This window comes from Pleuronectes platessa, chromosome 6 (assembly GCF_947347685.1).
Source record: "Pleuronectes platessa chromosome 6, fPlePla1.1, whole genome shotgun sequence".
Taxonomy (NCBI): Eukaryota; Metazoa; Chordata; class Actinopteri; order Pleuronectiformes; family Pleuronectidae; genus Pleuronectes; species Pleuronectes platessa.
In genome coordinates, this window is record NC_070631.1 from 2,972,819 (window position 1) to 2,997,826 (window position 25,008).

The 25,008-nt window shown below is 43.8% G+C and overlaps 2 protein-coding genes across 2 annotated transcripts; both read right to left on the reverse strand.

Moving 5' to 3' along the window:
- Positions 1-7,513: 7,513 nt before the first annotated feature.
- LOC128441859 (E3 ubiquitin/ISG15 ligase TRIM25-like) lies at positions 7,514-19,172 on the reverse strand. Its single transcript, XM_053423972.1, is given in 3 exon segments — positions 7,514-9,927; positions 17,371-17,391; positions 17,393-19,172. Coding segments are annotated over 3 exon segments (3,414 nt in total). The 5' UTR covers positions 19,048-19,172; the 3' UTR covers positions 7,514-8,189.
- LOC128442495 (tripartite motif-containing protein 16-like) lies at positions 12,890-14,642 on the reverse strand. Its single transcript, XM_053424970.1, has 2 exons — positions 13,249-14,642; positions 12,890-13,108 (listed from the first exon to the last, which is right to left on the reverse strand). Exons 1-2 carry the CDS (start codon positions 14,581-14,583, stop codon positions 13,016-13,018), a joined length of 1,428 nt encoding a protein of 475 aa, XP_053280945.1. The 5' UTR covers positions 14,584-14,642; the 3' UTR covers positions 12,890-13,015.
- Positions 19,173-25,008: the final 5,836 nt, after the last annotated feature.

Genomic DNA, 25,008 nt, shown 5'->3' on the forward strand with positions numbered 1-25,008 from the left:
TAGAGACGCAAAACAGGTGAAGCATGAGAAACAGGAGGTGTGGTGACTGCAGCTACAACACCGGAACATGCAGGACAGAATAACCAAAGCTCCTCTATCATTCAAGACTGGTCCTGGAATCCTGGGGACACACGTGGGATTAGTTTCAGTGAGTTGTTATGGAATAAATTTGGCGCCCGGTCTACTTTGAGGATGTAGGAGCAGGACTGTGGGGATTTGGTCTAAGAAATAATTGGACACAACAACATCAACTTAGTATTTGGAGGAAATGTGGGACGATAAAAAAAATTTATGATGAGATTCCCACAATAACTGAATTCAGAAGAAAGCTCCTCTTATATCGTATACTACGCTTATAATGATTCTGCTGTATAACGAAACATGGAACACAGATCTCAATCAAAGCATATTGTTGCGTTAGAAATACTGTAAATGCACCAAGGGAATGCAACACTCTATCCTGTTAAATTCCTCTTAAACTCATTTGATTTAAAACTCTATTCTTCTATTTGATACGTTTTTTCCCTGTAACTCTAAAACGAACAGAACATCTGAATCTCCTCCTCCTTACCTCCGCCCCTAATACTTTTAACTCAGTTCCTATAATTAACTTCATCAGATAAGCATAAGTCCGGCTCCGCTATATATTCTAGAAATCATTAAACTCTAATGATATGCGGCACAATTCCATCATATCTCTGACTTTCCAGACATATTGAGGGAAAGGGGGTGAAACTAGTATCCGTTACAAATGGCCGTTATAGACGCTGTTAATAATCCAGCTTTGATTGATCCCTATATTAACTAAAGACGTCTGAATCTATTCCACGAGGAGGTTGGAAGACGGCGCTTTATCACGTCCGTTCAACGAGTCGCGGATTAAGCTGCAGCGAGGATCTGTGGAGCGGTGTTGGAGGGTGGAGAGGATAAAGGACCCGGGCGCTGGGATCCGTGCTCCTCCCAGCAGGAGGCACAGACCTGATAACGGACTTTTGATTTCTCCTGGAGGAGGCACGGCCGCCCCCCCTCCCCCCCCCCCCCGGTTGGAGAGCGTCTTCTGATGCCATCTGCTACACAACCTCACACAGGCCCGGTGTCGTGTGGAGACAGATGACATGTTGGTTTCCCCGAGCTGCTGTTTGTTTCTGCTGCTGCGACAGCACACGTCTCTGCATCACCTCCACGGTTTGTCTCCGAGGCTGCGACCTCACCTCCTGTTCTCGTTTTAGATAATTTAATTCTCACATCTGGTGTCTATTTGTTAAAAGATAAGAAAGCTGTGGTCGAGACTCTGCATCAAACTGCCTTTACAAGCCTAACAGGAGGTTTAATGGAACCTAACACAGGAACAACTTACTTCTGAAGCTTTGTTCTCGTGGGTGTTTAGTGTTTGGACGAGCTGACAAGCCGGTTTGATATTCATATAAAAGAATCCGGTGTGGACGCTGCCTCTGAGGATCATTTCAGTCGGCCTCTTCCCTCTCAAGCAGTCGGCCGATGGACTTCTCTCAGAATGAAACACAGATGAAACCCTCTCAGAGAAAACAGGCTCCACGGTGCAAAAACTATAACTGGATAAATACCTATTGTACAGTTTATCACAGAGAATCTGCAAAAGTGGATCAATCATTACTATAATAAGCAAAGGCAAGACACAGTTAATGCAGATATCAATTATTATTATTATATAATATTGGATATTACCAGGAGCTTGATGGAGGATTCTTGTATTAAGTGGACGGTGGCATTAATGGGCTGAAGGTTTGATGACCCCGTCTCCTAGAAACTAAGTTTATATGCAACTTTATGTTTGCGTTCCTCTTGTGGCAACCTCACCCATCCGGTGGTCTCTCTCTCTCTCTCTCTCTCTCTCTCAGACCGTCTAGACAGACAGACTGTCAGACCGTCTAGACAGTTCAGACAGTCCAGACAGACAGTCCAGACAGTCTAGACAGACAGTCTAGACAGATAGACAGGCAGTCTAGACAGACTGTCTAGACAGAGAGACAGTCAGACCGTCTAGAGAGACTGTCCAGACAGTCTAGAAAGAAAGACTAGACAGACAGTCTAGACAAACAGTCCAGACAGTCCAGACAGACAGACAGTCAGACCGTCTAGAGAGACTGTCCAGACAGTCCAGACAGACAGTCCAGACAGTCTATACAGACAGTCTAGACAGATAGACAGGCAGTCTAGACAGACAGACTAGATAGACAGACAGTCTAGAGAGACAGACTGTCTAGTTAGAAAGACTAGACAGACAGTCTAGACAGACAGTCTATACAGACAGACAGTCTAGATGGCCAGGCAGTCTAGACACATAGTCCAGACCGTCTAGACAGACAGTCTAGATAGACACACAGTCAGACAGCCTAGACAGACAGTCATGATAGACAGACCTTTCAGACAGTCCAGTCAGACAGACAGTCAGACCGTCCAGACAGACAGTCTAGACAGTGTAGACAGACAGACAGTCTAGACAGATACTCCAGACAGTCTAGACACACAGTCTACATAGACAGACAGTCAGACAGTCTAGACAGTGTAGACAGACAGACTGTCTAGACAGAAAGACTAGACAGACAGTCTAGACAGTGTAGACAGACAGACAGTCTAGACAGTCTAGACAGTGTAGACAGACAGACAGTCTAGACAGACAGTCCAGAAAGACAGACAGTCTAGACACTGAGTCAAGACCGGCTAGACAGACAGACTGTCTAGAAAGACAAACCGTCTAGACAGACAGACTGTCTTGACAGACATTCTAGACAGACAGTCTAGACACACAGTGTAGATAGACAGACAGTCAATCAGTCTAGACAGACAGACTGTTTAGACAGAGATACTGTCTGGACTGTCTGTCTGTCTAGACGGTCTGTCTAGACTGTCTGTCTGTCTGTCTGTCTAGACTGTCTGGACTCACTGTCTGTCTGGACTGTCTGTCCAGACAGTCTGTCTCTCTAGACTGTCAGGACTGACTGTCTAGACTGTCTAGACTGTCTGTCTGCACTGTCTGTCTGTCTAGACGGTCTTTCTAGACAGTCTGTCTGTCTGTCTAGACAGTCTGTCTAGACAGTCTGTCTAGCCAGTCTGTCTGTCTAGACGGTCTGACTGTCTGTCTGTCTAGACTGTCTGGACTGTCTGTCTGTCTGTCTAGACTGTCTGACTGTCTGTCTGTCTTGACTGTCTGGACTGTCTGTCTAGACAGTTTGTCTGTCTAGACTGTCTGTCTAGACTGTCTGTCTGTCTGTCTGTCTGTCTGGTCTGTTTAGACTGTCTGTCTCTTTAGACAGTCTGTCTATCTAGTCTGTCTGTCTGTCTATCTAGAAGGTCTTTCTAGACAGTCTGTCTAGACGGTCTGACTGTCTGTCTGGACTCTCCGTCTAGACAGTCTGTCTAGACTGTCTGGACTGTTTGTCTGTTTAGACTGACTGTCTGTCTATAGTCTAGACAGACAGTCCAGACAGTCTAGACAGACAGTCCAGACAGTCTAGGCAGACAGACACAGATTGTTCTCTATCCAAACCGACAGAGATTACCACCCCCCACTCGGAGGCCTATGAGCAAATAAGAGACAATTAAATGACACAATCTCACAAAGGGCTTGATTATTATTCCGGATGGCACGAGCGTAAAGTCCCATTCACACACGGGTCAGCGACGCCCTCGTGAAACACTCGCCTCCATGTTTCCTGCTGCGCTCAGAGGAAGTGCTTTGCGTGGTTTAAAAACTAGATAAAATTGATGAGTTTATATAAATTATACGCTGGAGTCTGCAAGTGAGGGAACCCTGGATGGGACAGAGGACGATAGCACAGCAGCTAGTATTCTTCCTCTCTCCACCCGTCCCTTCACCCAGCTACACCTCAACGTGGAAGCACAGGATTATTACCCAAAACTCAGAAGAGTGTTTCCCAGCAGCTGCAGAAGGCGTCCAGACCGGTGGAAGTTTACTAACTCTGTGCTGAGCAGTGGGATCTCCTGGTTTGTGAAGCGGTCATCTTCTGAATAAGCACATCCCGCCGCTCCCGTCCCTGGAGACCTAATTGTTGCTGGACATCGTTTGTGTTTCCTGCCAAGTTGCCAGAAAGTTCTCCTCTCTTGCAGAGTGCCCCCACAGCAGGGTCCCTGAGCTGTAAGTCTCCTCCCATCACCTGAGTCATGACTATGGAAAGAGCTGATGGGACCAGAAACCCCCCCCCATCCGAGGGGCATCATCACTCACATCATGTCCTCTGGGTCGGACACACAAACTGCAGAGTCCTGACCACGCTTGCATCTTGAATTTCCTCCAATCTGCGCATCAGACTGATGATCTGTGCAGTTCATAAACCGGCAGAAGCTGCTGAACCACCTCCAGAAACACATCATGCTGTTCTTTAGTTCTTTAATGAGGATTTGTTTGATCAGGCTGATTTGCTAAGATGAAAATATCCTTGATATTACTTTTTTTAATTCAAACCTTTGGTTGATTCAATAAGAACAACACGATACAAATATTTATCTGGCAGAGTCTGATCCCAGAGGATCAACAGTTAACCAGATTAAAAAGTCTGCCGCTGAAGTTCAGTGCTTAACACTGTGATGCTCTCAGCTAAATGCTAACGTCAGAGCAGTGACAGGGTTTAGCAGGTGTAGAGTTTATGTTTATTTAATTACGTCCACTAAGGAGGATGTGTTTGTTTGTTTTTGTTTTTCTTTGATTTCCCACGGAATGATTCATGGTTTTTAATGAAATAAAAGCTGTTCAGGGGACTCAGATTTATGAGTTTGTGCAATTTGGTAGAGATCCAAATGAAAAATGATTTAAATTATGGTTTTTATAAGGGCACTGTCGAAACCTACAGAACCAATTTCCATAAAAATGTTTGAGTGGATCCGGATTAATGTCAGATCCAGGATCAGTTTTCACTTTCTTTAGGCCTCTCTGAGATCCTCTCTTGTTTGCATCAATCACAGAGTACAGTCTGGTTCATGCCACGTCAAATGAAAAACTTGTTGCTGGATGAATGTTTGCGGAGATGTTTCATAGTTTAAGATTAATTCTGCAAATATAGAACCTAGAACTGAAAAAATAAAACTTCGTTGCTGTGAAAAAGTTTAAAATATACATGTTTACATAAATGTTGCAGCTCATTCAACCAGAGAAAGAGAGAAACTGCGGCAAAGCACCTGGAAACATTTCTATGACAGATTTTTCTCAATAGTAAAGAACCAAATCAGACCTGCACTGACCTAAATGGTTTAATCCATCTCACCAAGGATTCCATTACTGAACATGAGCTGCGTGGAATGTATGAATTTCCACGTGAGGTTATCACAGCCCCACACATCTGGTAAAAGCCCTGAGAGCTTTTCTTGTTATCTCCTATCGTCGCTTAATGCTGCAGCTCCGTCACCGAGAGCCGAGCCACTCGCCTCCACAGACAAACCACATCATCTTCTGCACCTTTCGAGTCAAATCCTACTCATGTCCTTGATTATTATAATAATAATAATCTGATGAATGTGTTATTGGTCTCAGGGGGGAGGGGGGGGACCCTTCATCAGAGTGCTCATCATGGAGTCTGATTCCCAGGATGGTAGAGTTCAGATCCTTTTCTCTGCTGTTTCCTGCACCTTCAGTAGGAAAATGCTGTGGCTCTTCAGATTTATTTCTTAATTAAATACACAGCATTTGTGTATTCGCACAATTTGAAACTTTGCAAACCCCGTTAACCAGGTGAAAGAAAAAACGTATCGACCCAATTCCAAACGGTTCCAAACTTCTCTTAACGGTCACATGGGCGATATCCTCGTCAGTTCCCCCGAGGGAGAGCTGTCGCTGTGATGAATGAACCGTCCCAGTTAAGGGACCTCATGACGTCCTCATCTTTGCAGAAAACAACTGAGTAAAATAAATGTGGCCCCTGATAATTGATCACGTTCACTTTCATCTTCTGTCAAACACTGAGCGGGAGGATTCCACAGTTTAACGGGACTTTGTGGAACCTGAACAGAGGTTTGGGAAAGTTTACACCCAGCAGGAGCGGCAGTGTAATTAAAGTGAATGTGACGATTGGTCCAAACCACAGGAAACGGTAAAAAACCTTGGGAAGCAGATGAAAGGAGCTAATTGAGAATGAGGAGAAATGTGAAAGTCTTACCTTTGAGAGTAAAGGCCTCGAGCATAAAGGTTTTATAAAGTCACAAACTTTCAGACGATTCCACAACCGCCTTCATCATTATACTCACATTTATTCATTCAGGAGTGTGTCTTTTAAGTTTCTCTGGATTTAATCATGTATTTAATCCCCAGCACCATTTCCATTTTAAAGTTCTAGCGTTCACGACCAAGCTTTATTTTGGGACCTTGTCTTTTAGCCTCTGTGGTTTGAACCTTTCCTGAAGTCTACAGACTGTTTTCTGCAACTTTCCTCGTGTTGGATTGTTACGAACAGTGTTCTTTATGTCCTGTATGTGTACATGTATTGTGTTCTGTTTTGTGTTGTTGTTTTGTCTCCTCCTCCTGGTTGAGTGGTGATGCCTGCAGGGACCGGAAGGGGGAGCTCTCAGGCAGGACTTGTCATTAAAGCGGCAACAGAGGAAGAAGCATCATGGCCGCTCATCTCACCTGGTTCCAATAACAATCACCACACCTGGTCCAGATCTCCAATCAACCCTTCCCCTTTAAATAGTTCTCTGTGCTTTGTTAGCAAGAAGGGAGGCATTTTGGGTGGAGCTGTGGCAGAGCGCTGTTGGGTTTGTTTGATTGATTTAGTTTTACCTCTATTATTTGAGTTGTTAGCCGCCTACTTTTGTTTTGTCTTTGTTAATGTTTGTTTGTTTTGCGCACAGGGACAACGAGGAGAGGTAAGATACTCCGTGGTCTACATATAACACACACGTAGGTTTACTTCTTGTTAATACTCCAGGTTAGAGTGAGCACCACCCGCTGTACTTTTGGGTGCTAAGCACCTGTGAAGGGGGGGGGGGTGGGTTTCTTTGTGTTCTTTTCTTTGGTGCCACTGAGTCCTTGTTGGTCCCTGTGTTGTTTTGTTTAAATAAATACTTTCTTTGCCTTATATCGTGTAATGGTTTCTGTGTGATTGCACCCTCACTTCCCCAGACCTGTTGCATTTATGTTATGTCCCAACCCGAGCCAATAGCATGGATAAACATTCTACTGTACCGACATGAAAAAACACATTTCTGAGTGGAGGGGGATTTGAAAATGCAAATATTTTGTATAGGTTTGTGAGAGAGAGAGTTGAGTGTGACACGTCATCACTCGAGGAAGGAGAGGAGCAGACTATGCTAACCCGAACCCTCCACCCCCTAAAAAACAACTTACAAATTATAGTGTAATTATAGGGCTTCACAGATGAAAAAGCAAAAATACATTAAAACACACGAATAAAAGTATAAAAAACAAACGGATGACAAATGTAATATTTATATTTAATCTTTATTTCAACTTTCAGCTTAACACAATATTTGTATTGCTTTATACATATATAAGAGACTTAAATGTATATAGACATGTATTAGAAACCCATGTGATGAGAGCTGCAGAACAAACCCTCAGAGGGACTCGATCAGGACACTCTCCAATGGACCTGCTAGTTCAGATCAGGAAAATCTGAGAACAGAAACCTACGCAGCAGCAGATCAATATGCTTGTTCACTAAATATGTAAATACAATGAGGACGAGTGGATTCACACTTTACAGTGATGAGCCGTGATAAAAACAAAACAGGTTCAACATTTACAATGTGACCAAACATCCCATAACTCTGATGCTCTGTAAATCCAACCAGAGTGAAGTTGACCTGTTGACGCTCTGAGGTCATTGATCATTTCACCAGTAAAGTCTGTTCAGTGACTCTTGTTCAGTGAGTTCATGGACACACACTCAGTTTGTTTCACCTCCGTCTCACATGTGGAAAAGAAAAGAACAAATAATCATCTGATTGATGAGGATCAGGATCAACACAGGTTCTAAAACATCACACAACCTGATTTCTACTTTGATTTAGAAAACAACAGCAACATTAGTTCTTTAAAACACATTCATGTCAGTGTAATTATAGATTTCTGTCTTTACAAAGTGAGAACTAAATATGTGTGATAAAGGAAGATCAGTGTTTGAAAGAAAGAAGTTAAAGATTCACATACATAATCTAAATCACTGCTTTTAATGACAAGTCTATTTGAGTTTACAGAACTCAGCTGTGGCTCCATAATAAACATTAACTCCAGCATAGAGAGGCTGAGTGAATGTGGTCTGGACTCTGTGGAGGAGAGTCATGGTGTCAGAGACGCTGTAGAAGGACAGAACACCTGCACTGTGATCCAGGTACACTCCTACTCTGGAGGACACAGGACCTGACACTGGAGTGTCCATGCTGTTGTAACAAAAGATATAACTGTTTCCATCACAATATAACGACCAAGATTTATCATTGAATCCAAATCTACATTCACCTGAGTGTCCTGCTCTGCTGATATTCTTGTATGTGACTGCTACATGAACTACTCCTCCCACCTTCACCTCCCAGTAACAACGTCCAGTCAGACTCTCTCTACTCAGGACCTGAAGCCAATAAGTAAATCTGTCTGGATGATCAGAATAAGACTGTTCTTCAAACATACATGTTACTTTTCTTTTTCCCTCAGATAATAACAGATGTTTGTTTGCTGTGTTTGGATCCAGTGTGATTTCCTGTGAATATTTTAAGAAGTCAGCTCTGATCTCTGGCTCTGGTTGTGGCAGTAAAACATCCACTTGAGACATAATCTGTAAAATCTCTGTCTCTGTCTCACTCAGAATGTCCTGTAGTCGACCTCTGACCTTTGAAACAGCTGCTGTCACGTCCTCAAAGTTCCTCAGAGGAGGGAGCCTGAAGCTGGATGAGTGTGTAGATCCACTGAGTGGTGACAGTGAGGGGTAGTTGTGTAGAAACTGGTTGTGATCCTCTGTGTCTGAGAGCTGCTTCAGTTCATGGTCTTTCCTCTTCAGCTCAGTGATCTCCTGCTCCAGTCTCTCCTGAAGCTCTCTGACTTGACTCACTTCAGTTTGCTGCTGGGATCTGATCTGCTGCTTCACATCAGAGCTTCTTTTCTCCAGCAGACGGATCAGCTCAGTGAAGATCTCCTCACTGTCCTCCACTGCTTTATCAGCAGAGCCATTGAGGGCCTCCTCTTCCTGTTGAAGCAGCTTCAGGTCTTTCTCCATGTCCTGGACTCTCTGCTGGATTGTTTGTCTCCTCAGCCCGAGCTCTCTCTGCCTCTCAGTCCTTTCTGCTGCAGCTGACACTGTGTCGTGGTCTTTATGTTCATCCACAGAGCAGAGATAACAGATACACTGCTGATCAGTGCGGCAGAACATCTTCATCACCTCGTCGTGACGAGAGCAGATGTTCTCCTGGAGCTTCCCCGAGGGCTCCACCAGCTTGTGCTTCTTAAATGCAGCTGACTGAAAATGAGGCTGGAGGTGTTTTTCACAATAAGAGGCCAAACAATTCAAACAGGACTTGAGAGCTCTCCGTTTTCTCCCAGTGCAGAAATCACAGGCCACATCTTCAGGTCCAGCATAGCAGTGATCAGCAGGAGCAGCTTGGAGTCCAGTCTTCTTCAGCTCCTCCACTAAATCAGCTAACATGGTGTTTTTCCCCAGGACAGGCCTCGGTGTGAAGGTCTGTCTACACTGAGGGCAGCTGTAGCTTCCTCTCTTCTCCCCTTTATCCCAGTGGGTGTTAATACAGCTCTTACAGTAGCTGTGTCCACAGCCAGTAGTCACCGGATCCTTCAGTAGATCCAGACAGATCGAACAGGAGAATCTTTCTCTGTCCAGTTGAGTTTCATGCTGCGCCATTTCAGCTGCTGCCAGAGACTGAAGATCAGGTTCACTTTCTCTGAACAGAAATAGATCTCTGCTCCTCCCCCTCTCGTTCACTCCCTGCAGTGACTCATCTCTCACAGTTCACAGCTTGTTGTTCACTGGTTCTTAAGGCCTATGTATTCTTCTCCGTTTTGACGGACACGGACAGATGGCAACGCCTTCTTTGCTGTGGAACGCCCCTCTCCGGGCTCCTCGGAGAGCTTTTCGTGCACCTAAGAAGTTTTCTAACTATCTGTCGGCATTTCAGAGAGCCTACGGATAGCCCTTGGCTGTGATTGGTCCGCTAACGTCCGCTAACGACATTTCCGTACCTCAAACTTCCTGTTCCTGAGAGGCGGTGGACTAGTGGCAGAAACCTGGACTATGGGCAGAAAAGGTCTCTGGTTCGACTCTGGTTCAACTCCACGGAGTTAAAACAAAAAGACGAACCTGGATTGATTTGTCCAAAAATCAAAGAGGATTCGCCCTACCCTGTCTGGTGCCCCTGAGCAAGGCACCTTACTCCCTTAACATCTGCTCCCCGGGCGCTGTACATGGCTGCTCACTGCTCGGTGTGTCCTGCACCAGATGGGTTAAAAGCAGAGGCTACATTTCCTAAAACTGCATGACTGTGTCTGTGCATATGTTTGGGATAAATAAATGGATCTTAATCTTAATCTGAATCTTTTCATTCCCTATATCACAATAAACCCAAAACACAACTATGACTCTAGGATTAATGTGACAAGTTTGTTAAGTCAGCGGAGTTGTCCGGCTGACGGTGGCTGGTTAGAGCACTAACAGCATGTGTGTACGGTCACATACGGTTATAACGAACTTTCATAACGGGGCTACCGGGCTAACCACCATGCTAACTGCGTTGGTACCAGCGCAAAAACCTGCTGTCACGACTTTAATTCCACGGCTATCATGACACTGTTTCCCGTTCCCGTCAGGTTAGAAGCAAACACTTGGTTGTAGTTAGTATTGGGAGTCCCTGCTGACTGTGTGTGGAAGCTGGGGGGGGGAAGCTAGCTGCTTCTGTGTAGCTTGAAGCCGTGGAATTAGCAACGCAGTTTGGAAACAAGACCGGGGAACCGCTGCGCTAAGAGACGATAACATCAGCATTTTGATCCACTTGGTGTCACTTTATTTTATTTAGTTGCCATCGTACACTGTGTGTGAGGAGCCGGGAGGAGGTAAATAAACAACGTGGACTTCTTCTGCAGAACTCGTGAGGTAGGCTTCTCTTCCGTTGCGCCACCTACTGTTCTGGCGGTGAATTGTTATCAGCACCAACAGTCTTCGTTGAACCATAAATGAAAAAGTGTCGGTAGGATCCGTCCGTCTGTAACGGATTCGGAGAAGCATACTGGAGCCTTTACTCTGACACACCTGTGAAGGGAGGAGACACAGACATATCCTGACTGGGAGGAACTGGTTGTGAGTTTTTATCTGTGTCATCACATCTCAAAAGTGAATAGTTGCATTGGGAACTTTCACATTCAGCTCACAACAGCACAGGTTGTAAAAGTCACATTTTTAAAAGTTTGCAGAAAAGTTAACGAATCTTTTAAATGGAATAAAAATCTATTTACAAAGGGCTTCACTAATGTACACAAGTAAAAATACATTAAAACACACGTATGAAAGAGTAAACGTATAAAAACACTACAGGTGACAGAAATGTAATCGTGACCACACTTTAAAAACTAGAATTAGATCAAATCGTGTTACCATAACAGCACGTTGGAAGTTTGGATTTAAAGGAAGCTTCTGACTCAGCCTGCTTTATTTCCTCAGGTTGTCTTTGCTCATTTCTCTGTGATGAAGCTGTTTTAGTGCAGAAAAGCTGCAAAGACAGAGACTGAACATGAAAATTGAGGTTTGTGGAGTTTCAGGAGGAAACTGCCTCAGTTCTTCTCTCACAGGAGTTTCACTTTGTCTCCATCAGCTTTGAATGAGATCCTGGAATGAAGACAAAAGAACCGACCGGGTTTATTCTTTATTTCAACTTTCAGCTTCATCGTACATTAGATTTTTTTTTTTCCTTTATACATATATAAGAGATTTAAATGTATATAGACATGTATAAGAAACATATGTGATGAGAGCTGGAGAACAAGTCCTCAGAGGGACTCGATCAGGACACTCTCCAATGGAGCTGCTAGTTCAGATCAGGAAAATCAGAAAGAACAGAAACCTACGCAGCAGCAGATCAATATGCCCGTTCACTAAATATGTAAAAACAATGAGGACGAGTGGATTCACACTTTACAGAGATGAGCTGTGATAAAAACAAACCAGGTTCCATATTTACAATGTGACCAAACATCCCATAACACTGATGCTCTGAGGTCATTGATCATTTCATCAGTAAAGTCTGTTCAGTGACTCTTGTTCAGTGAGTTCATGGACACACACTCACTTTGTTTCACCTCGGTCTCACATGTGGAAAAGAAAAGAACAAAGAATCATCTCATTGATGAGGATCAGGATCAACACAGGTTCTAAAACATCACACAACCTGATTTCTACTTTGATTTAGAAAACAACAGCAACATTAGTTCTTTCAAACACATTCATGTCAGTGTAATTATAGATTTCTGTCTTTACAAAGTGAGAACTAAATATGTGTGATAAAGGAAGGTCGGTGTTTGATTGACAGCTGATCTCTGTGCGGAGCAGAAACGTCACCACGACGAACTTTGATCAACAAACATGGAGACAAAAGAAGTTAAAGATGGAGAGACAACAAAAAGACGAACCTGGATTGATCTGTCCAAAAATCCAAGAGTCTCCCTACCCTGTCTAGTGCCCCTGAGCAAGGCACCTTACTCCCCCAACATCTGCTCCCCGAGCGCCGTACATGGTCGCTCACTGCTCTGTGTGTCCTGCACCAGATCGGTCAAAAGCAGAGATTAAATTTCCCTACCTGCATGAGTGTGCCTTTGCATGTCTGTGCATGTGTTTGGGACTAATAAATGCATCTTAATCTTAAAGATTTACACACAAAATCTAAATCACTGCTTTTCATGACTCAAGTCTATTTGAGTTTACAGAACTCAGCTGTGAATCCATAACCAACCCAAACTCCAGCATAGAGAGGCTGAGTGAATGTGGTCTGGACTCTGTGGAGGAGAGTCATGGTGTCAGAGACGCTGTAGAAGGACAGAACACCTGCACTGTGATCCAGGTACACTCCTACTCTGGAGGACACAGGACCTGACACTGGAGCCTGGATGCTGTTGTAACAAAAGATATATCTAGTTACCTCACAATATAATGACCAAGATTGATCATTTAATCCAAATAAACATTCATGTGAGTTTCCTGCTCTGCTGATATTCTTGTATGTGACTGCTACACAAAATCCTCCTCCCACCTTCACCTCCACCTCCCAGTAACAACGTCCAGTCAGACTCTCTCTACTCAGGACCTGAGGCTTATGAGTGAATCTGTCTGGGTGATCAGAATAGGACTGTTCTTCAAACATACATGTTACTTTTCTGTTTCTCTCATATAATAACAGACGTCTTTGTGCTGTGTTTGGATCAAGTGTGATTTCCTGTGAATATCTTAAGAAGTCAGCTCTGGTCTCTGGCTCTAGTTGTGGCAGTAAAACATCCACTTGAGACACAATCTGTAAAATCTCTGTCTCTGTCTCACTCAGAATGTCCTGTAGTCGACCTCTGACCTGGGACACAGCTGCTGTCACGTCCTCAAAGTTCCTCAGAGGATGGATCCTGATGCTGGATGAGTGTGTAGATCCACTGAGTGGTGACAGTGAGGGGTAGTTGTGTAGAAACTGGTTGTGATCCTCTGTGTCTGAGAGCTGCTTCAGTTCCTGGTCTTTCCTCTTCAGCTCAGTGATCTCCTGCTCCAGTCTCTCCTGAAGCTCTCTGACTCGACTCACTTCAGTTTCCTGCTGGGATCTGATCTGCTGCTTCACATCAGAGCTTCTTTTCTCCAGCAGACGGATCATCTCAGTGAAGATCTCCTCACTGTCCTCCACTGCTTTATCAGCAGAGCCATTGAGGGCCTCCTCCTCCTGTTGAAGCAGCTTCACGTCTTTCTCTGTGTCCTGGACTCTCTGCTGGATTGTTTGTCTCCTCAGCCCGAGCTCTCTCTGCCTCTCAGTCCTTTCTGCTGCAGCTGACACTGTGTCGTGGTCTTTATGTTCATCCACAGAGCAGAGATAACAGATACACTGCTGATCAGTACGGCAGAACATCTTCATCACCTCATCATGACGAGAGCAGATGTTCTCCTGGAGCTTCCCCGAGGGCTCCACCAGCTTGTGCTTCTTAAATGCAGCTGACTGAAAATGAGGCTGGAGGTGTTTTTCACAATAAGAGGCCAAACAATTCAAACAGGACTTGAGAGCTCTCCGTTTTCTCCCAGTGCAGAAATCACAGGTCACATCTTCAGGTCCAGCATAGCAGTGATCAGCAGGAGCAGCTTGGAGTCCAGTCTTCTTCAGCTCCTCCACTAAATCAGCTAACATGGTGTTTTTCCCCAGGACAGGCCTCGGTGTGAAGGTCTGTCTACACTGAGGGCAGCTGTAGCTTCCTCTCTTCTCCCCTTTGTCCCAGTGGGTGTTAATACAGCTCTTACAGTAGCTGTGTCCACAGCCAGTAGTCACCGGATCCTTCAGTAGATCCAGGCAGATCGAACAGGAGAATCTTTCTCTGTCCAGTTGAGTTTCATGCTGCGCCATTTCAGCTGCTGCCAGAGACTGAAGATCAGGTTCACTTTCTCTGAACAGAAATAGATCTCTGCTCCTCCCCCTCTCGTTCACTCCCTGCAGTGACTCATCTCTCACAGTTCACAGCTTGTTGTTCACTGGTTCTTAAGGCCTATGTATTCTTCTCCGTTTTGACGGACACGGACACATGGCAACGCCTTCTTTGCTGTGGAACGCCCCTCTCCGGGCTCCTCGGAGAGCTTTTCGTGCACCTCAGAAGTTTTCTAACTATCTGTCGGCATTTCAGAGAGCCTACGGTTAGCCCTTGGATGTGATTGGTCAGCTAACGTCCGCTAACGACATTTCCATACCTCAAACTTCGTGTTCCTGAGAGGCGGTGGACTAGTGGCAGAAACCTGGACTATGGGCAGAAAAGGTCTCTGGTTAGACTCTGGTTCAACTCCATGGAGTAAAAACAAAAAGACGAACCTGGATTGATTTGTCCACAAATCCAAGAGGATTCTCCCTACCCTGTCTGGTGCCCCTGAGCAAGGCACCTTACTCCCTTAACATCTGCTCCCCGGGCGCTGTACATGGCTGCTCACTGCTCGGTGTGTCCTGCTCCAGATGGGTTAAAAGCAGAGGCTACATTTCCTAAAACTGCATGACTGTGTCTGTGCATGTGTTTGGGATAAATAAATGGATCTTAATCTTAATCTGAATCTTTTCATTCCCTATATCACAATAAACCCAAAACACAACTACGACTCTAGGATTATCGGACAAGTTTGTTAAGTCAGTGGAGTTGTCCGGCTGACGGTGGCTGGTTAGAGCACTAACGGCATGTGTGTACGGTCACATACGGTTATAACAAACTTTCATAACTGCGCTAGCGTGCTAGCCACCACGCTAAGTGTGATGGTAACAGCTTAAAAACCCTCTGTAACGACTTTAATTCCACGGCTATCATGACACTGTCTCCCGTTACCGTCAGGTTAGAAGCAAACACTTGGTTGTAGTTAGTATCGGGAGTCCCTGCTGACTGTGTGTGGAAGCTCGGGGGGGGGGGGGGCGGGGAGCTAGCTGCTTCTGTGTAGCTTGAAGCCGTGGAATTAGCAAAGCAGTTTGGAAACAAGACCGGGGAACCGCTGCACTAAGTAACGATAACATCAGCATTTTGATCCGCTTGGTGTCACTTTATCTTATTTAGTTGCCATCGTACACTGTGTGTGAGGAGCAGGGAGGAGGTAAATAAACAACGTGGACTTCTTCTGCAGAACTCATGAGGTAGGCTTCTCCAAGCTCGTCTTCCGTTGCGCCACCTACTGTTCTGGCGGTGAATTGTTTTCAGCACCAACAGTCTTCGGAGAACCATAAATGAAAAAGTGTCGTTAGGATCCGTCCGTCTATGACGGATTCGGAGTAGCATACTGGAGCCTTTACTCTGACACACCTGTGATGGGAGGAGACACAGACATATCCTGACTGGGAGGAACTGGTTGTGAGTTTTTATCTGTGTCATCACATCTCAAAGTGAATAGTTGCACTGGGAACTGTCACATTCAGCTCACAACAGCACAGGTTGTAAGATTCACATTTTTAAAAGTTTGCAGAAAAGTTAACGAAACTTTTAAATGGAATAAAAATCTATTTACAAAGGGCTTCACTAATGTACACAAGTAAAAATACATTAAAACAAACGTATGAAAGAGTAAAAGTATAAAAACACTACAGGTGACAGAAATGTAATCGTGACCACACTTTAAAAACTAGAATTAGATCAAATCGTGTTACCATAACAGCACGTTGGAAGTTTGGATTTAAAGGAAGCTTCTGACTCAGCCTGCTTTATTTCCTCAGGTTGTCTTTGCTCATTTATCTGTGATGAAGCTGTTTTAGTGCAGAAAAGCTGCAAAGACAGAGACTGAGAATGAAAACTGAGGTTTGTGGAGTTTCAGGAGGAAACTGCCTCAGTTCTTCTCTCACAGGAGTTTCACTTTGTCTCCATCAGCTTTGAATGAGATCCTAGAATGAAGACAAAAGAACCGACTGGATTTATTCTTTATTTCAACTTTCAGCTTCATCGTACATTAGATTTTTTTTTTCTCCTTTATACATATATAAGAGATTCAAATGTATATAGACATGTATTAGAAACCCATGTGATGAGAGCTGCAGAACAAACCCTCAGAGGGACTCGATCAGGACACTCTCCAATGGAACTGCTAGTTCAGATCAGGAAAATCAGAAAGAACAGAAACCTACGCAGCAGCAGATCAATATGCCCTTTCACTAAATATGTAAATACAATGAGGACGAGTGGATTCACACTTTACAGAGATGAGCCGTGATGAAAACAAACCAGGTTCCATATTTACAATGTGATCAAACATCCCATAACTCTGATGCTCTGTAAATCCAACCAGACTCTAGTGGATCTGTTGGACATGTGGACGCTCTGAGGTCATTGATCATTTCATCAGTAAAGTCTGTTCAGTGACTCTTGTTCAGTGAGTTCATGGACACACACTCAGTTTGTTTCACCTTCATCTCACATGTGGAAAGGTAAAGAACAAAGAATCATCTGATTGATGAGGATCAGGATCAACACAGGTTCTAAAACATCACACAACCTGATTTCTACTTTGATTTAGCACACAACAGCAACATCCGTTCTTTAAAACACATTCATGTCAGTGTAATTATAGATTTCTGTCTTTACAAAGTGAGAACTAAATATGTGTGATAAAAGAAGGTCAGTGTTTGAAAGAAAGTAGTTAAAGATTTACACACAGAATCTAAATCACTGCTTTTAATGACTCAAGTCTATTTGAGTTTACAGAACTCAGCTGAGGCTCCAGACCAAACCGCAACTCCAGCATAGAGAGGCTGAGTGAATGTGATCTGGACTCTGTGGTGGAGAGTCATGGTGTCAGAGACGCTGTAGAAGGACAGAACACCTGCACTGTGATCCAGGTACACTCCTACTCTGGAGGACACAGGACCTGACACTGGAGTCTCGATGCTGTTGTAATAAAAGGTATAACTGTTTCCACCACAAGATAACATCCAAGATTTATCATTTGATCCAAATTCACATTCATCTGAGTCTCCTGCTCTGCTGATATTCTTGTATGTGACTGCTACATCAACTCCGCCCCCCCCCATCCCCACCTCCCAGTAACAACGTCCAGTCAGACTCTCTCTACTCAGGACCTGAGGCCAACCAGTGAATCTGTCTGGGTGATTAGAAAAAGACTGTTGTTTACTCATATGTGTTACTTTTCTGTTTCTCTCAGATAATAACAGATGTTTGTTTGCTGTGTTTGGATCCAGTGTGATTTCCTGTGAATATCTTAAGAAGTCAGCTCTGGTCTCTGGCTCTGGTTGTGGCAGTAAAACATCCACTTGAGACATAATCTGTAAAATCTCTGTCTCTGTCTCACTCAGAATGTCCTGTAGTCGACCTCTGACCTGGGACACAGCTGCTGTCACGTTCTCAAAGTACCTCAGAGGACGGATCCTGATGCTGGATGAGTGTGTAGATCCACTGAGTGGTGACAGTGAGGGGTAGTTGTGTAGAAACTGGTTGTGGTCCTCAGTGTCTGAGAGCTTCTTCAGTTCCTGGTCTTTCCTCTTCAGCTCAGTGATCTCCTGCTCCAGTCTCTCCTGAAGCTCTCTGACTCGACTCACTTCAGTTTCCTGCTGGGATCTGATCTGCTGCTTCACATCAGAGCTTCTTTTCTCCAGCAGATGGATCATCTCATTGAAGATCTCCTCACTGTCCTCCACTGCTTTATCAGCAGAGCCATTGACGGCCTCCTCCTCCTGTTGAAGCAGCTTCACGTCTTTCTCTGTGTCCTGGACTCTCTGCTGGATGGTTTGTCTCCTCAGCCCGAGCTCTCTCTGCCTCTCAGTCCTTTCTGCTGCAGCTGTAACTGTGTCGTGGCCTTTATGTTCATCCACAGAGCAGAGATAACAGATACACTGCTGATCAGTGCGGCAGAACATCTTCATCACCTCGTCGTGACGAGAGCAGATGTTCTCCTGGAGCTTCCCAGAGGGCTCCACCAGCTTGTGCTTCTTAAATGCAGCTGACTGAAAATGAGGCTGGAGGTGTTTTTCACAATAAGAGGCCAAACAATTCAAACAGGACTTGAAAGCTTTCAGTTTTTTACCAGTGCAGAAATCACAGGTCACATCTTCAGGTCCAGCATAGCAGTGATCAGCAGGAGCAGCTTGGAGTCCAGTCTTCTTCAGCTCCTCCAGTGAATCAGCTAACATGGTGTTTTTCCCCAGGACAGGCCTCGGTGTGAAGGTCTGTCTACACTGAGGGCAGCTGTAGCTTCCTCTCTCCTCCCCTTTGTCCCAGTGGGTGTTAATACAGCTCTTACAGTAGCTGTGTCCACAGACAGTAGTCACCGGATCCTTCAGTAGATCCAGACAGATCGAACAGCAGAATCTTTCTCTGTCCAGTTGATTTTCCTGCTCCGCCATTTCAGCTGCTGCCAGAGACTGAAGAACAGTTTCACTTTCTCTGAACAGATACAGATCTCTGCTCCTCCCCCTCTCGTTCACTCCCTGCAGTGACTCAGCTCCCACAGTTCACAGCTTGTTGTTCACTGGTTCTAACACTTCCACACCTTTGAAGGGAGGTTACACAGACATGACCTGACTGGGAGGAGCTGGTTGTGAGTTTTTATCTGTTATCACATCTCAAAGTGAACAGCTGCACTGGGAACTGTCACATTCAGCTCACAACAGCTCAGGTTGTAAGATTCACATTCTTCAAAGTTTCCAGTGAAGTTAACAAATCTTTTCAATGTAATAAAACCAGCTTACAAAGGGCTTCACAAATGAAAAACACAAGTTAAAATACATTAAAACACACGTATGAAAGAGTAAAAGTATAAAAACACTACAGGTGACAGAAATGTAATCATGACCACACTTTAAAAACTAGAATTAGATCAAATCGTGGAACAATAACAGCACGTTTGAAGTTTGGATTTAAAGGAAGCTTCTGACTCAGCCTGCTTTATTTCCTCAGGTTGTTTCAGAGTCTCAGACTCTTGTTTCTAAATCTCTGTCCCCATCAGTGTGAAGCTGAACTGTCACAACAGCACATGCAGCCAGAGATGATTCAGACTCACAGCAGAGTGAATGGAGTTCTGAAGAAGAACAATGACAAAGAGCAAAGGAACCATGTCAACAACTGTTCAGCTTCTATCAAAGAAAATGATAAACTGATCAAACTGTTTCTATATAATACAAGTGACACAGAAGTTCTTTCTGTTCTGAATCAGTTGGATGAAGTTTGTCTGTGACGGAGGAAAGAATCCATCCCAGTCGTCAGGAACCTGATCCTGAGAGTTTTCACCGTTTACTGTTTTAACTTAATTCTTAACGCCACTGAAGTCAAACAATCAACATCTCTATCCACATGTTCTTGTTTAGTACCAGAGCACAAAGTTAGAAGCTAAATCCAAGTTTTAAATCAGGATTTCCAACAAATATCAGCTTTGTTTTCTTCATTATGATCCAAATCAATGATAATGTTGCAATACGCTGCGTTTATACATTTTTGAAGACAGATAAAATACCTGATCTTATCTGGATCAACGGCAAAATAGACTGGGTTCTTCCCTCTGGACAGAACATCTAGTGATCCATCTGTAGTTTTTGCATAATCCTGCCAACTGTCAGACAGTCAGACAAACGACAGGTGTCCCAGTTCTCTCTCTCTCTCTCTCTCTCTCTCTCTCTCTCTCTCTCTCTCTCTCTCTCTCTCTCTCTCACGTGTGAACTTGTCTTTCACTGAACAGAAGAGAAGGACGAGTTTGTATCAGGTTGTTATAAACTGTTTAAGAACTCACATCAGACAGGAAAGTCTTAAAGGTCACCGGTCGATTGGTTGATTCTCTACTTGCTCATGGATCCATCACTGTCGGTGTGTTGTTCTGCCTTTTTCAGACTGGAACATGTTTTATATATTCAGCCCCCCCTCCTTCCTTTCACGACCTACATGCCTTTTGTCCGTCGAAGCCACTAATGCATTTTTGATTTGAGTCATTCTTAAGCAGCCATGCCAGTAAGTAGCCCCCCCTGTCTTTTTTTTACTTCCTTCAGACGGATGACGATGAAGAGACAGCGGCCATTCGTCTTCATCGCGCCGTCCTTTTCTTACATAATGCATCTCGTCTCACTCACGGGTGCATTCAGAGGGAAAGTACAATATCCTGAGAGGTGGGCACGTCACTCGTGGTTAATATCATCAAGACGTCGAGGAAGACGAGGGGGGGGGGGGGGGGGGGTTCCTCCACGAATCCTCCACATATGTTTGTTACGCATGAGAACATCTGCAACATCTGCAGGATCATGCTGCAAAAAAAAAACTGATTCAGGAAAACAATTTCAAAAGTAATCTACCTGGATCATGGGCGATGGCGTATTTCTCAGATGTAAAATGTAATAATACAACGTAGAGTATTGATTTCCTCCGCGGGGAAAGCCTCCTGTGACTGATCTATTCCCAGTCTGCTCCAGGTGCTTCCCCTCCACTGCACAGCCTCGAATTCAGAGTCATTAAAAGCACATTTCTTTCTGGAGCAAATTTGTTTTGTATTTTCTCACCATGGTAGTTCTCTCTGAGACGAACTGGGCTCGTCTTGTGTCAGGGATGATCACGTTTAAACACGTATAAACACATGTAAATAAATCCTTCTCTATAAACTCCACTGGCGTCCGGTGGCCATGTCCTGGTTTAACTCGTCCATTCTTTCTTTTCTTAAAAACCCTATCTCCCTCTCCCCAGCTCCGACTCCCTGTGGAGACTCACAACTGCCTGGATTACAGACGTAGCAATGCGAGTAGTGAACCAACTGAAATCTTATCATATAGATTCACTGCGAGTAACACGGAGCAGCCCCTTTGACCCCCCCCCCCCCCCCCAGCCTCAGAGCCTCCAGCCAAATGAGCTTTTCATTCACAGTTCAGAAATCCGAATGAGGCGTGTTGCAGGCACAGAGAGAACTGCACTGCATGCAAACATGGTTTTGAAATCCTTAAGCCCGACAAATCAGCAGTTCTGCTCCAAGCTCATTTGTTATACAATGTGAATGAAAGTGCACATCTCACAGAGTTCCTGTTCGATGCCCGTGAAACTGTTTGGGGAACTTTGTTTAAAGTGAAATCACGATTTTTGGTGCTTTCATGGATTTAAAAAAACAAAAATCTGAATTCACTTGAAGCAAAACATGTTATTATTTAATGACGGACGCCTTGATGTGGCTCATGTATAATGAAGCAGCATTAAAGACCAAATTTTGTCGAGCGGATCAGAGTTGTGAGGAAAACAAACTCAGGCTTGAGAGAAAATATCGTGTATTAATGTAGCAGGGAAGGAAAAGAAGCCAAGTACGATGTTTAACAGCACAGGGTATGATGATGTTTGCAGTTTGAGCCAATGGAAGCTGTTCTGTACCAAGCTCATTTGCATACAGGGGGCATGAAAGTGCACATCTCACAGCGTTCCTGTTCGATGCCCGTGAAACTGTTTAGAGAACTTTGTTTAAAGTGAAATCACGATTTTGGTGCTTTCATGGATATTTTAATTATTTTTTCTGGATTCACTGGAAGCTGATTATTTAATGACAGATCCCTTGATGTGGCTGATATATAATGCAGCAGCATTAAAGGCCAAATTTAGTTGAGAGGATCAGAGTTGTTAGGTTGGAAAAAAAAATATTATATATATTGAAGCAGAACCTCCTGCTGCATTGTTCATATATGAAAGAAGAACATTCTCCTATATTCATGTCAGAAAACATGGGACCCTCTGAAACATCTTGATTATAGTATCTTTAAATCTTACTCTAACTCAATTGAGGAAGAAAATCTATAAATCTTAAAAACCTCAAGTGTCCTTTCATTGCGTCATTGTGTCTCTGCAGCTGCATTGTTATTAGAGACAAACACCTCCAGGGGCCGTTGGAGCAGCGAAGGACGACAGGCAGTGAGGTTAAACCTGTGATTATTGTGTTGTGTTGCATGTTGTGCGACTGAATCATCTTCCCTTGAGCCCGGTGTCCTGCAGGTTGAGGCCAGAACAACAGCTGCCTGGCGGCAGCTTCTTTTCAAACGAGGAAATCTGATTCTTCCTATCTAGAAGCTGGAAGCCCGGCTGCAGCCTATTGAGGTCGAAACCAAGTGATTGCTCATCATGATTCAGATGTTTCTCCCGTGACCTGAACATTAGATGCTTCACTATAGACGTTCACTGCATTACCAGGTGTGGCTGCTTTTGTGTCTTATCACAGAAAACGTTGAGAAATCCTGCTCGTGAGTCACTGAACCCTCATCTTCATCTTCATCGTCATCTACCTGCAGCACGTCGCTGTTTTATCTGCAGACTTGTTTCCTGATTCGAGACCCGTCTGCCGCCTCCAGGCATGCAAAGGAGGAGATTAGGAGGAATTAACAAGTTTTATAGAAACACTTTTGTTGTTTTTTGGGGATTCAGTTGCTGTGAAGATGTAACTTGTGAAGAGGAAGCAGCTGCCACAGTGTGAACATGAGAACGAATTACAGGTCTAAAGAGCCTCTCAGCTGCTGGAAAGCCAAACAACAACGTGCTCTGTCCTATAAAGTGTTGAACTTGGATATGAGGAGTTATTTTTAACGAGCAAACACCTCCGACCCACTTCAGATTTTAAATTAAAAAGCCAATAGCTAACACAAAGACAAAGTCAAACTAGAAACAGAAACCCGAAGAATCCAGAGTCTGTTAAAAGTGATGAAGTTATCATCGGTTGAACTATTTTTAATGTAAAGAAGAATCTCCTCCCTCACCTACGCTGATGCCCTTTCAAAGTAGAATAAAAGTTTTCTTGCTGCTGACGTGAACCTTCTTTCATGCTGACCTTATTTCTCTGGTGCTGTGCAAAGCTGTGAAAGCAGAGTTGCACTCACACAGTTCGCTGCCTCCTCTTAACAAGCTCCTGCAAGAGAACAGCACAAATCAACACTGTGACGCAGCTCATGCAAAATAACGTGTGCCTTTGTTAAAGTGGGTATTGTGAACAATCTTTTATCACCTGGGACAGAAGCTTGTTTAGACAGAGGCGTGTGTGTGAGATTGCTGAGTTGTGATTCAGTTCAGGGGGTTATGTCTCCCACTGGAAGCAATCAAAGGGAACAGTGCTCTGCATATCTCAAACCCGAGTGCTGGAAACAATCGCCGCTGTTTAGAGACAATATATTCAATCACAGCTCGCTGTTGTCCTCTGAAATGCCGAGAGAAAGGTCAGTGTTAGCTTTGAAATTCTACACCTGCCGCCGTGGAGCTGCGAGGACAGTGGGAAACTCAGAATCCTGTTTTCTGCAGCAGAGGTTTGTCCCACAGCTACAGGACCAGAAAAACCACAGAGTGTAAAGTTCTCCAGAAAACCTTCTGTTTGCCGCCGAGGGAAATTCATTCCTTCGGCACCTCACTTCAAATTACTTCTCTGACGACCTGAACACATCTGGAACCAAATCAAAGCTGCAGAGAAAGATCATCTCGCTGCCAAAAGATGTCTGGGGTCTGACTCCTTACCAAAGAGGAATATCGCTTTTCCAAAACAAAACGTGACATCACGAAACAAGATGCAAACACATGAACAGCTGCTTTAATTCCAGAGAAACACAACATGTGGGAGGAAAAGGCCATTTAAAAAACCTAATGGGACAGTGGAGTTGTACACACTGAAGTGGAACCTGCACACGGTCACATGATATTTTGAGTACGTAACCATTATATCTGAACTGGGGTGAAACAATTTCATGGAGAACAGCAAACAGATCATTTCAGTTTTCAGGTTTCTGTGTCATCAAAGTCTCAAAATAGCAGTTTTCTGTTTTTTGATGATCATTCTAGTTTTAATAAGTCACCGCCCCATCGTTTGGGAATCACAACACACAACTCTGACCATTCACTGTGTTTTATGTGTTTTCATTTTTATATATTTATTTACTTCACTTTACATTTTATATTTACAGCGTTCTGCACATTTGAAATAATGAGTTTCATTTTTAAGGCTTCATGATAAATGGTAGCTGATGATATGATTGTCAGCGTTCTTTCATTGTCAATAAAGGACCGCTATTTAAAATGCACGGTTTTTAATCATCATTAAAAGCCAGAATTCTTTGAATATAATTGTAACGTTGAAAGTTCCAGTTATAACATTTTAACCCATAGATTTAAATGTATATACAAAATGAAGTGTCAATATAATTATAGACTAAACCTTCAATCATTTCAGTGGTACTGTCCAATATAAGGTAGAAGGAAAAAACAGATTATTTCACTCCAGCAAAGTAAATAATGTGATAATAGTCATTCAATAAAAACCTCCATTCTTGAGACTTTATTACTATTGAGTTAAATTTCCAATCCTCACGAGGCTTTTTGAGCTG